At 43.5% G+C, this 13,397-nt stretch overlaps 1 protein-coding gene across 1 annotated transcript; it reads right to left on the reverse strand.

The window, feature by feature from the left end:
* Positions 1–11,336: 11,336 nt before the first annotated feature.
* Positions 11,337–12,644, reverse strand: LOC128831341 (uncharacterized protein F54H12.2-like). Its single transcript, XM_054017653.1, has 2 exons — positions 12,120–12,644; positions 11,337–11,948 (listed from the first exon to the last, which is right to left on the reverse strand). The coding sequence occupies exons 1-2, from the start codon at positions 12,642–12,644 to the stop codon at positions 11,337–11,339; spliced, it is 1,137 nt and encodes a 378-aa protein (XP_053873628.1).
* Between the last annotated feature and the right edge of the window lie 753 nt (positions 12,645–13,397).

Raw genomic sequence — 13,397 nt, forward strand, 5'->3', positions numbered from 1 at the left:
AAAGGTTATTAAAACCAAAAATCACCACATATTAGGTTACTCCCAGCCCCAAAGGGCCAGTCACGTATCCCAGGTCAATGGATGCTCTGGATCTCACACCAAAAACAACGCTGACAGCCAATCCTCTAGTAATCTAACTAAAGATATATTAGCTAAGAAAAAGAAATGAGAGTTATTGAGAGGTTAAAGTAGATAAAATACATAACAGGTGAGTCAGAGTTTATAAGTCCAAGTGATGGCAGTGATGTGGTATCTCCTAGTTTGCCATAGGTCTCTCTGAGTTGCCCAAAATGGCTTTGGGGACCTTTGTCTTGTATCTGGAATACCTGCTGACAGCCTCTAAATGGATCAGAGATACAGAACGTTCTCAGTACAGCATGGATCTGTAGCTCCCCCGTTGTTGGGCACACAATGACCCACACTTTGAAGTCAACATGTTCCTTCAGTTACATTTCCAAGGCTCCAGTTTCCAAAAAGTAAACATAATATTAACACAGTGTGATAGCCAGAAACAATTCATTAGTTTTCATGCAGTTTTACACATCAAGTAAATTCACATCTAAATACTAATGCCATTATTATTCTAGGGTTAATTAAGAACAAGGATAGCAAGCACAGGAAACAGACAAGTGGATACAATAACGTTAGTACTTCCTTTTGATCTATACGAACAAGTGAATTGGCTTGAACACACTATGACCTTTTAGCATTTCTTTGGTAGTCACATGCAAGTGAATTGCTCTATTGCTCTAGTCTGAGCTGGTCTACCAGCATCAGAGTGATAGTAACCTGTTAGACAGCATCACAGGGGGTTAACAGTGAGGTGGCAAAGTTTGCAGATGATACAAAATTACTCAAGATAGTTGAATCCAAAGCAGACTGTGAAAAGTTACAAAGGAATCTCTGATGCTCTATACCAGGGGTTCCCAAACTTGGTTCGCGGCTTGTTCAGGGTAAACCCCTGGCGGGCCACAAGACACTTTGTTTACCTGAGCGTCCGCAGGTATGACCGCTTGCAGCTCCCATTGGCCGGGAAATGTTGACTTCTCACTCTGCTGTTTCCCTCGGCATGCCCCCTTTTAGCCAACATTTCCCACTTTTGCGGCAGTAGTGGCCTTTTATTGTCACCAATATGAATGGAGGCACCACCTGTTATGGTGCCACTCACTCCCAGAGTGGCCCAGCACATCAGGGTGCAATGTTTATGGGGTCTTCATCTCCAGTGCACCCTGAAGACCATCAGCTGCTGTGTGCAACTCAGCCGTCCGCCTGAGAATTGTGTAGTTCAGATCCCTTTAAGCACAAGAAAAACTCAAACTAATATCTAACAGAGCAGCCTTTCCTTTGGGTTCTGTCTTCAATCTTCTATGTCAGCTAGTCTGAAGTTTTCCCCCCAGCTCCAGTATTGAGCACTCACCCCTCAGACTGCCTTCCTTGGGTGTCTGTTTACCTGCAGACGTCAGCTCAGGCCCCTTCACAGAAGGAACTGTCTCCCTTAGCGAGGCCCAGGTGTCCATTAAGTTATCACCTGATGCCTCTTCCTGCCTCTCTGGCTGAGAGCAACTAATTAACATTGAACTCAGGCAAGTTAATGGAGCAGATGATATGGGACTCGATAAATAAAGAATTAATGGAGGGGAGTATAATTAATGATAGTCAAACTAACTAACAGCTCACTGATGCAGAGTGTGTGGGTTGCTTGGTAAGCTGGTCATAAGAAACCAATATGGGTTTTAATACAGCTAAATGTGATATATACATCTAGGAACAAAGAATGTAGGCCATACTTACACGATGGGGGTCTTTATCCAGGGAAGCAGTGAGTCTGAAAAAGATTTGGGCGTAGTGGTGGATAATTATCTGAACATGAGCTCCCAGTACTGCACTGTGGCCAAAGGGCCTACTGTGATCTTTGGATGCATAAATAGGAGAATCTTAAGTAAGAGCAGAGAGATTGCTTTGCTGTATTTGGCGCTGGTGTGACTGCTACTGGAATTCTGTGTTCAGTTGTGGTGTCCGCAATTCAAGAACGATACGGATTAATTGGAGAGGATTCAGAAGAGAGCGGTGAGAATGATTAAACAATTAGAAAACATTCCTGATAGTGATAGACTTAAGGAGCTCAATCTATTCAGGTTAACAAAGAGAAGGTTACTGAATGACATGATCACAGTTTATAAGCACGCACATGGGGAACAAATATTTGATAATGGGCTTTTCAGTCTAGCAGAGAAACACGATCCAATTGTTGGAAGTTGAAGATAGACAAATTCGTATCAGAAATAAGGCATACATTTTTAACAGCAGGGCTAATTAATCATTGGAACAATTTATTAAGGGTCATAATGGATTCTCCATCACTAGTAATTTTAAGAACAAGATTGGATGTTTTTCTAAAAGATATGCTTTAGGAATTATTTTGGGGAGGTTCTGTGGCCTGTGTTATACAGGAGGTCAGACTAGATGATCACACATTCTGGTACTGGAATCTCGGAATTAATTACTGCACAGATGCAATAAATGTAACTAATTGGCTATCAACAACTTTCTGGCCTGAAATGGGGTGAAACCCCATCGCATGACCTCTTCAGAATTTGTCACAACATGATTGGGTTGCTAACACTTTGGGGGCTAGGATTAGAATTCAAAATCTCCTTAACAAATTGAAGAATTGATCTGACATCAACAAGATGAAATTCAATAAAGGCAAAAGTACTACACTTCAGAAGAAGAAATAAAATGTGAAACTACACAATGGAGAATAATTGGCTAGGCAGTAGCACCGCTGAACAGGATCTGAGGCTATAGTGGATCACACATTGAATATGAGTCAACAGTGTGATGCAGTTGCAAAAAAGTCTTCTATCAAACAGACTGGGATAGTAACATTCTGGTCACCATTTGGGAGTATGAATCCCACACAATCCACAGAATGCTCGAGCTTTGTCTGGACATGTCTGATTATGGTAAATTCAACTTCTGCAAGAATATTTATTTAATGAGAGAAATATACTTTCATTTGAATCATATGACATCTAAAAGTGTATTTTGCAGTTCAAGAATAGATTTGAAAAAATGACGGCGACTGGAGATGAAATTGCCATAGTGGGGATAGGATGCAATTTTCCTGGAGGTAAGTTTTGAATAAATACAAATCACAATACTGATAGAGTATCAAAGAGTGCTATCATTCAATCCTCTCTTTGTTTTACTATGTGATAAAATATCTACAGTAAGTTTGTGTTACTGTGCAATAAGTAGTAGTGTCATATGGAAGGGATTGCATCATTAGTAGGTTCAAACTACAAAATGAGGCTCTGGGTTTAGATTTGGAACACTCTCTTATGTTTTAAGTTCAGAGAAGACATTTATAAGTTAATAGTGAAAGTCTCACTGCTCCAGGAAGTAGTGTGACTGACTGTGTCACTTCCTGCTTATGACAAATGATCGAAAGCCCATTGAAGTTCCCAGGAATTTTCCCATTGACTTTATTGGCTTTGGTTAGGCCCAAAGCATTAACCTCTGTGACTACAGTATCTTACTGTATCTACTGTAAGTTTGTGCTGCTGTGCAGTATGTAGTAATATCTAGTCCTGGGGGAATTCTGCGCCACTGCACGTGTGCATAATTAATGTGCCGCAAATAATTCCCTCCCCCACACACAGAAAATAACTTCTGCCGGAAAGTTGCTGCAGTTCTGCCTTTTTCCCACCAGGGGCTGCTGTGGCACCAGAACAGAGCAGCTGCTCCCAGGTGGAAGCAGCCCCAGCTTCCATTTGCCTGGCAGCGCCATGGCTATGGGATCAGGTTAGGAGGCAGGGAGATATGAACCCTAGCCCCACGCGGTCTAAGGACTATTGAGGGAGGGCAGACAGGGGCAGGAGCTGAATGGAAGTGGATGTGCTGGGCCACATGGGGGAGGGCTGAGTGGGGGCACAGAGACACATGGGGATGGGGGAGGGGGTTCAGGGACACATAGGGATATGGGAAGGAGGCTGGCTGGGGGGGGTCAGGGGCACATGGGGGTGGCTGAGTGGGGTGCAGGGACATATTGGGATAGGGGCATATGTGCCTGACTGAATGGGAGAGCCTAGAGGTCAGCCAGGGTCTGTATGGGAGAGGCTTCCTAACAATCCCTCCCTGCCACCCCCAAAAAACCTGTTCCATATTTCTCCCACCCACATCCAACAACCCACTAGGTTCACTCCCAGACTCCGTCCCTCTCCCTCAGCTCCCCCATTACCCTTGACTCCCCCAAGCTTTTGCATTGCTTCTGAGGGGAGCGGGAAATATGGTTTGATATTGTAGTTCAAATGAATTACTCAAAATTCTGTATTTGTATGCCTAGTAAGGAATCTCTTTGACAAAAAACATTTCCTGAATCTTTTTCAGTGTCCATATTGTTACAGACATATTTGCTGACAGGTATTTTGAAATAAATTACCAAAATAATTGAAACTGCTGTGATTATATTGTGTTATTTTGCCAAATAAAAAAGGCAGATTTTTTCGGAGTTTTAAAATATTGTGTGCAGAATTTTTAATTTTTTGGAGCAGAATTCCCCCAGGAGTAAGTATCATATGGAAGGAAATGCATCGTTAGTAGGTTCAAACTACAAAATGAGGATCTGGGTTTAGATTTAGAACACTTTCTGATGTTTTAAGTTCAGAGAAGACATTTATAAGTGAATACTGTAAATCTCACTGCTCCGGGAAGTAGTGTGACTGTCTGTGTCACTTCCTGCTTATGACAAATAAAGGACTTGATCCAAAGCCCATTGAAGTTACCAGGAATTCTCCCATTGACTTTATTGGCTTTGATTAGGCTCAAAGCATTAACCTCTGACTACATTCCTCTTTGTGCTCCTGACTTCTGCTTCCATAACAACAGGATGGGCCTAATCTCTACTAATTGCTTCTTCACACCGATAAACATGAGGCAGTTTTTCATTGCTTTGAGATTTAGAGCAAACCTACCCCAAAATGTTATTTAAGAACAGCTTGTCAAACTCATGAGTTTTTTTAACATGACTGTCAAGAGTTCAGTTCAGAGCTCTGTGTAGCTTTAAAGCTTGTCTCTTTCACCATCAGAAGTTGGTCCAATAAAATGTTATCTCACCCACCTTATCTCTCCAATATCCTGGGACCCTCACAGTTACAACATCACTGCAAACAACTGTTCACATGGAGTAAAAAGTGGGGTCATTTGTAGGCTACAGGCCACATTGAGACCTGAGGTAAGCAGGTTCAACCCCATTAAGATCCATGCTTTATCCCGAGTCTGCATTTCGCTCTAATCTGCTAAATGAAAAGACCGTGGTGATATTATCCTGTAGCTGTTATAGGAACATAAATACTCTTAAAAATCTAAGACTACTAGACAAGGTCATGCAGCAGTAACCAAGAAGTATGTGTCAGCTTTCAGATAATGTGGCTGTTTGATTACATATTATCAGGGTTTGCCATTATTCTCTCTCTCATACACAAACTGTTCTGGCAACATTGAGAACTTTATGGACTTTATGGACGATACCAGATTTCTGTGCATGCATACGTTCTAAAACAGAATTTTCTTTTTAACATTCTGTTTATTATGCTTTTATTATTACCCATAGACCATTTCTATAGCAGTTGTAGGTTATATTTCCCCATACGGGACTTGCAAACTAATCATTCTTCCTTAAATGGCATGCACTGGCCCATCCCATTATATGAACCTGAATTATAACCACAGACATAAAAATTAGATACAGTTTAAACAAACATACATAATCCATGCCAAAGAATCAGGCTTAAAAATCTAGTTTTGAAAAAATAATAATTCTGAGCCAAATTCACCATGATTGAGGTTGCCGGAGTTAATGCTGCCTGCTTCTTCTTTATAATGTCATCTGGAAGTGAGACATGGCATTCACATGGCATTGTTTTAGCTGGCATCATAAGATATTTACATGCCAAATGCGCTAAAGATTCATATGTCCCTTCATGCTTCAACCACCGTTCCTGAGGAAACTACAATCCATTGGTGATCTTCCAGAAAACACCATCCTGGCCACTATGTATGTAGAATCCCTCTACACCAACATTCCACACAAAGATGGACTACAAGCCATCAGGAATAGTATCCCCAATAATATCACGGCTAACATGGTGGCTGAACTTTGTGACTTTGTCCTCACCCACAACTATTTCACATTTGGGGACAATATATACCTTCAAGTAAGCGGTACTGCTATGGGTACCCGCATGGCCCCACAGTATGCCAACATCTTTATGGCTGACTTAGGGGACGAGAGCTAAGGAAGCATTGTTCTAACGCCCCTACTCTACTTGAGCTACATTGATGACATCTTCATCATTTGGAAAAGAAGCCCTCGAGGAATTCCACCATGATTTTAACAATTTCCATCCCACCATCAACCTCAGCCTAGACCAATCCACACAAGCGTTCTATTTCCTAGACACTACTGTGCTAATAAGCAATGGTCACATAAACACCACCCTATACTGGAAACCCACTGACTGCTATACTTACCTACATGCCTCCAGCTTCCATCCAGGACACACCACATGATCCATTGTCTACAGCCAAGCTCTAAGATACAACCGCATTTGCTCCAGTCCCTCAGACAGATAAACACCTACAAGATCTCTATCGAGCATTCTTAAAACTACAATACCCACCTGCTGAAGTGAAAAAACAGATTGACAGAGCCAGAAGAGTACCCAGAAGCCACCTACTACAGGACAGGCCCAACAAAGAAAATAACAGAACGCCACAAGCCGTCACCTTCAGCCTCCAACTAAAACCTCTCCAGCGCATCATCAAAGATCTACAACCTATCCTGAAAGACGATCCCTCACTCTCACAGATCTTAGGAGACAGACCAGTCCTTGCTTACAGGCAGCCTCCCAACCTGAAGCAATTACTCACCAGCAACCGCACACCATACAACATAAACACTAACCCAGGAACCTATCCTTGCAACAAAGCCCGATGCCAGCTCTGTCCACATATATATTCAAGTGACACCATCACAGGATCTAACCACATCAGCCACACCATCAGGGACTCATTCACCTACACATCTACCAACGTGATATATGCCATCATGTGCCAGCAATGCCCCTCTGCCATGTACATTGGCCAAACCGGACAGTCTGTACAGTAGTATAAGGGCTCTACTGTCAATCAAACCCTAACCCCGCCCCTTGACCCATTAAGCCCCATGCTTTGAGCCCTTAGTCCCTCCCACCTATCACCGGAAGTCCCACCCCATGCGGGTATTACTTCCGGGGTCAAGGTGCCATGTGACCTCTCTAAGAACTCCTCCCACCACCTTCTACCAATCAGGATGGGTTTCATCCCGAAAGGACAGCCCCGAGAGGAGATTTTTACCAATAAGGGTGACTTCTGGGTTAGGGTGACCCATCTGGAAGTGGGTCGTATGACCCCTCTAAGAACTCCCCTCACCACCCTCTACCAATCAGGAGGGTTTTGTCCCCAAAGAACCTCCCCAAGAGGAGATTTTTACCAATAAGGGTGACTTCTGGGTTAGGGTGACCCCTCCAGAAGTGTGTCATGTGACCCCACTAAGAACTCCTCCCAAGGCCCTCCACCAATCAGAGTGCAGCACCATTACCCTATAAGTCCCAGAACTGGACAGAGGAGGAAGCCATCTCTTACCAAGTACACGTGTTTTCAAAATTGTGGAAAGGCTGCTGAGAGGAAACATAGACTCCTTCACCACCCCCGTGAAAACTTTGGACTTTGTTTTAGCCCCGAGTGTCTTTGACCGTCCGCGGAGAAAGCGCTACATCAGCGACAGTTCCGAGGAGGAGGAGGGAGCGACCGAGGGGAGCCCTTTGGCCCAGCCATTGATGGATACACCGGAACCCGACACCAAAACCCTTGTGAGGCACCCCAATGAGCATGGCAGCCTCTCTTTGTCCACCCCTTCAGAGATGGAAGGTGATTGCGGCTTGGGGGAGTCACTGGCGGACAAGGCGAACGGAAAAGACAGCGCTCAGGTAAAATGAATGAGTAAGAAGTGACAGTCGAGGAGGGGTGGGTAATGGGTTAGGAACCGTAAATTAAAAACAAGCAGTGCTTACACGGTTTCTTTTCTGAACATCTCTCAACAGCTCGACGATGCCTTTCTAGAGGACCCAGAGGCCCTGGAGAGCGTTGCATCAAGCAGCTAAGATGAACCGGGCCCACCATGTTTTTGCTCAACACTGATACAAATTGTTGAAGAGGACTCTGAGGATGATGGCTATGAGGAGTTTAGGAGGCGGCTTGGCATAGAACTAACTGAGCCAGTGCCACGTCGTGAGCGTCAAAAAGTCATGCGGACTATTGTACGCGTTGCTGTTTATGCTGTCCTTAAACACTGCCTTAGGGAAAAGCTTTTTGAAGATTGTGAGGGCTGTGTCATAGATGCGCCAGGCCAACGGCACCATGACTGTGTAACTTGGACTTCAGTGGATATAAACTGCAAGCTCTGGGTCCTGTGTGCTGAGCTGTGTTTGTAAAGCTTATTAAACACTGTTATTGCCATAGGTTATGCTATGCAATGTCTGTGCCTAACCCAAGAACATTTAGCGCAGGGGGTGACCTTGATAAATGCTGTGCAATTCAGTGGAGACCCTGACTGTGTTTTAGAGAAAATGACCAAACCAGAAGATGCCTGCTTACAGCGTTATATTGAACATCTAGTTCACACAAAAAGTTACAGAACCCTGCTTAAGAAAAAGACTATTTGTAAGAAATCTAAAAGGATTAAGTTAGAGAATGGTGAGGGGACAAACATGCGATATAAAACTTGGTAGCTGTAAATTTTTTTTAAAAAGGGGTTTTGTGACTATCTGTGTTTTGTTAGAAGGCCTTTGGCCCTTAAGTGAGCTAAAAAGTTTTAATGAAGCATCTTGGTTTGTTTTCAAGGAGCTATATGTTTTTTAAATAAAAATAAATAAATAAATTGTTTGGGAGAATTAGCTCTTGTGTTTTTGTGTGTGTAAAAGAGATCCATTTATAGCAAAAAGCTGAAATGTATGTTGTGGTGGGGGGAAAAATCCTAAAAATGTGCTTACAATAAAACAAACAGGGCTAGTACAGACATGTGTTTGAGTACAATAGAGTTAATATGGAGATATACCTATCTCATAGAGCTGCCTTCACCCGCAGGAGCAAATGTTGATTTTGCCCCAGATCCCTAAGTGGTTCCCTCAAGGATTGAACTCACAATCCTAGGTTTAGGCGGCCAATGCTCAAACCACTGAGCTATCAGTCTATTGAGCTGAATGGGTTTAACCACACACACCCCTCACTGAATAGCCAGGGTGACTGCAATTACTTGCCCTTGTTGCTATAGGGTTACATTTGATGGGAGTGCACCCATAGTAAGGGAGGTGGGTGGGGGTGGATGGTGAGTTCTGATTAATATGAAATGAAATAAAACCTCAGGAATTCACAGATGCTATTGGACAGTTTAAATATAACCCCTGGGGTTGGTAGAGCACTATTGGACAGTTTAAAGGACCCAGGAGTTGGTGGAACGCTATTGGACAGTTTAAATATGGCCCAGGAGTTGGTTGAATGCTATGAGTCATTCTTTCTAGGAAACAACCCCACCCCCAAACTTTAAGCATGAAAAAAACATGTTTTAAAAAATAACCAAGCCCCAAGACATTCATTGATATCTGCAAAGGCCTCCCCACTTGGAAATGGGTACTGTTTAATACTGTAAGAAAGCCACAAATGTATTTTAACTTAAAGGCGGGGGGGAGAAAAAGAAAAAGAAATTCATGCTTATAAAAACTTTGTGTAATAAAAGGATTTCACTTAAAAGAAAAAAGCATCTGGTGAAGCAGTCTGGGGGGGTTTATCGGACCTCTGTTAAGTTTTGCTATCCCTCTGATAACAGGGCTTTTAACTAATCGATAATGGAGTATGCAGAAAAAATGTACCTGGTGCCCAGCCACCAGTTGGAGCAATTAAGGGCTCCCCCTCCGACAGAGGAAAATACCAGAACAACCGAAACTCGCATACTGGATGCTGAAATGAAGTCTGTTCTTCAAATAACTGACTTGGCCGAATATGCGGATAAAGGGAAAATAAGTCTGTTTCTACCGGAACAGGAACAAAGTGTGACTGCCAAACCCCCAGAAACACCAAAGAACTCAGACTCTGTTGTTCAGGAGGTGTTGGATAATGTGAATAAGCGTTATAAGAAAAATGCAATAGTATTGCTAAATAAGCTGGGCCAGGATAAAAATCTCTCTTCATGGAACGATAAAGGGTCTTTTGTGTACAAGGGCTCTGTGGTTAATGGTTCTAACATGCTCGACTAAGTCAGGGCTGTCACCCAGACTCGCTCTGTTCCTAGCAGACATGTACCTAAAGGATGGGATGTGTTTATGAATGCCATGGCGGAACTGAACGTACCATCGTCCGTCATGGGCAATGCAGCCAACAGAGATCTTTTGGAATGCCTCAAGGCCTCGACTGCTGACACCGGCGTGGATCGAGAAACCGTGACCTCTTTTTTGCCGTCTAAAAAATGAAAATTAGCTAAAAGAGCCGAATGGCTCAGTGTGTAATGTTTTTCACATACTAAAATTTTTAAAACTGGTAATGTTTTGCTTTAAATAAAACATTTCTATACTTTAAAAAAAATCTGTGTACTTTTTCTCAATTGGTCATTGTTTTTTTTTAAAAAAAAACAAAAAACCCCAACAAACATCAATTGTCTTTAAACCCCTCACCTGGGGTGCTTTATTGGGTAACATGGCTATGAAAATCATTGCAAGATACACATGTCTGGGCTTGTTGAAACATGCTTTGAGCAAGGCTAGTCATGCCCAAGAATTTAAATTTATTTTTTACAAAATTCATCACCATCTGGTCGTTTTGCACTAAGTCATTAGAATACAATTTTATAATCCGGTCAAAAGATAAACCCTTGCTACGATGATGTAAGAAAAACACGCAGTGATAGCCGCAGGCAACGGAGCAGGGCTCTTGTAATTGTCTATTGTGAAACACCATGTCTGTGGCATTTTTGTTTAAAAATTTCATAATGCTTTTAGGAAACAACACACTGTTCAGGGGGTCCCCATATGAGTCAAAAAACTCTCCACGCTTACGCTCCGCCAGATACAAGGCGAGCCAGTGTTCACCCGGTTGGTTGTGTGGTTGCGTGTTCACCACCAAACCTAGGGGTCTCTGAGACAGCTTGCCTCCAGGGAGCCAATCGCAAGGGAACACGTCTAAGAAATTCTTTTTTGTGTAGGGGTCCGTTGTTAAGACACGTGAGAGCTGCATGATGTCCATGTTCACATGTAGTCAAACAGAACGTTTCTCCTCTGATTTATTTCTATGACATTGTCAAAAACCCCGTACACAATCATATTGATGGTAACAGTTAAAGCCTTCCCAAAACGTACTTCTGCTCTCAGGTTCCCGGTTTTAATCAGGGAATAGTGATCGGCACATTCCTGATCGGGAGACAGGTCAAAGGCAAACAAGGTGTAACCCTGTGCAAACTCCTCATGGTCGATTAACAGAGAACGATCTTTCATGTATTTACCAGCCGTCTGTACCAAATTCATGTATTCTCTCACACAGCATCCTGCCTCGAAGTCCGGTTGCAGAGGCTTGGTCGGTATCTCTTCACCATCCACATACAAGGCCACAAAATTAATATCGTAATGTTTAAAATGAAAGGGATTTTTAGCGTAACTTCCGCTAAAGGCATCATTATCCACAAACCCTAGAACAAGCATTTTGGGTAACTGTCCCAAGAACAGGTTCTCCTGGTTACTGACCCTGCTGCCCGTGGGGATGCTAAACACTTTCATTCCCACATGGTCCATGGGATATTTAGCATTAGCGGTAAGCAGGGCCTCCGCATGCCCCAGACGGACACCAGGGGCCACCCGTACTTTCTTCACAAAAAGGGACGCTGATACAATGCGCAGTTTAAAGCCTTCAGCCGCACTGCCCATTAAACAGAAAGCGTCTTTACTGCGCGTCAGTTTAATTTTCACATCCACTCCATTTAACAAAAGTTTTTCTTGAAAAAACAGGTCGCTGTGTAGATGGTCCAGCAGCTCTACCATTCTGCTCTCGGCCGTCAGCTTGGCACGCCTCACAAACCCTAGATTCCCTCTATCCAACTCTGTTTCTTCATGTTGTCCAGCAGTGTCTTTGTAAAACAGGCCGGCGGAAAATTGCATGGTGAGGGTGTCGTTGCTGTAATTGAGCACCGATTCTATAAAGGCCCTGTAAGGGTAACAGTTGTTGCTTTGGCTTATGAGGCAGTCTCCCAGTGTAACATCCAACTGACTGAAAATAGAAGCCACGGGGTAATTCACCAGGCCCACTTCGGCATCCACGGCAAGTTCTGTTCCGTTTCCTTTTACAATCTTGCAACACAGGTACAGCAGCGTGTTGTTTAAATCCATATAATCTATGCCGTTCCCTGCTATAAAAAAGTCAATTGAGGCAGACTCCGTAACGGCTGATAGAGGCAGCACCTCGATGTAGATGCTTTTCTCGATGCTGGTCTGCATAGGGGCTATTTGAAACAAGTCTAGTTCGGATTTGGTGCACTCTTCAGACCCGCAGTGAACAAAAGCCATGTTGATTAAAATATGTCTCTTTTACCAGGCAGAGCACGTCTCCTCTTTCGCCCAGGCTTCCTCTTGGACTTTCGCTTATGGCCGGCCCTGCGTGTCAAAGCCCTTCTTTTAAAGGGTTTCGGGGGACCTGTGCGTCGTGGGTATGATGTATTTCTCTTTCTCTTCCTCCTTTTAATGTACATCAGCCCCGATCCTTCCTGTGAAGCTGTATTCCCCACCTTCTCCAGAACAGCACGGGAAACATGACCTACCACGTTTTTAGCTATGTTTTGAGCAGCGGTTTTTACGTGGGGTTTAATAATCTCTAGCCCCCTCCCCAAAAGCGGTATGGCTTTTCGAAAGAGGCTACGAAATATTCCACCCACACTAGCCCCGTACATCATGGGGGGCCCCATGATATCCAGGAAGGGCGTATTCAGCCTGGGCTTTGTAATAGTTCCCATAGATGGTGGGGTCGCCATAATTTTTTAGGATCGCCATAATAGTGTTTTGCTTTTTAGAAACCTCACTCTCTCCGCGGACGCAGATGTAGCTTGACGATCACCTTGCTGAAGCGAAATGAGACACGTCTGTTCTGATCTGTCTTTATTTCAATGGTGATGGTGTCGATGTGGTGTTTGCTGACAGGGACGTAATGAGGTTTATTGTAGGTGATGGTAACAAACTCGTTGTTCCTTCCTCGGACAGGGACGCAGCGTAACGGGGAACAGAAAAGTCCCCCACAAACTGATGTTCTGTGATATCCGTGTACAG

Source organism: Malaclemys terrapin, chromosome 2, assembly GCF_027887155.1.
Source record: "Malaclemys terrapin pileata isolate rMalTer1 chromosome 2, rMalTer1.hap1, whole genome shotgun sequence".
In the NCBI taxonomy this organism is placed as follows: domain Eukaryota; kingdom Metazoa; phylum Chordata; order Testudines; family Emydidae; genus Malaclemys; species Malaclemys terrapin.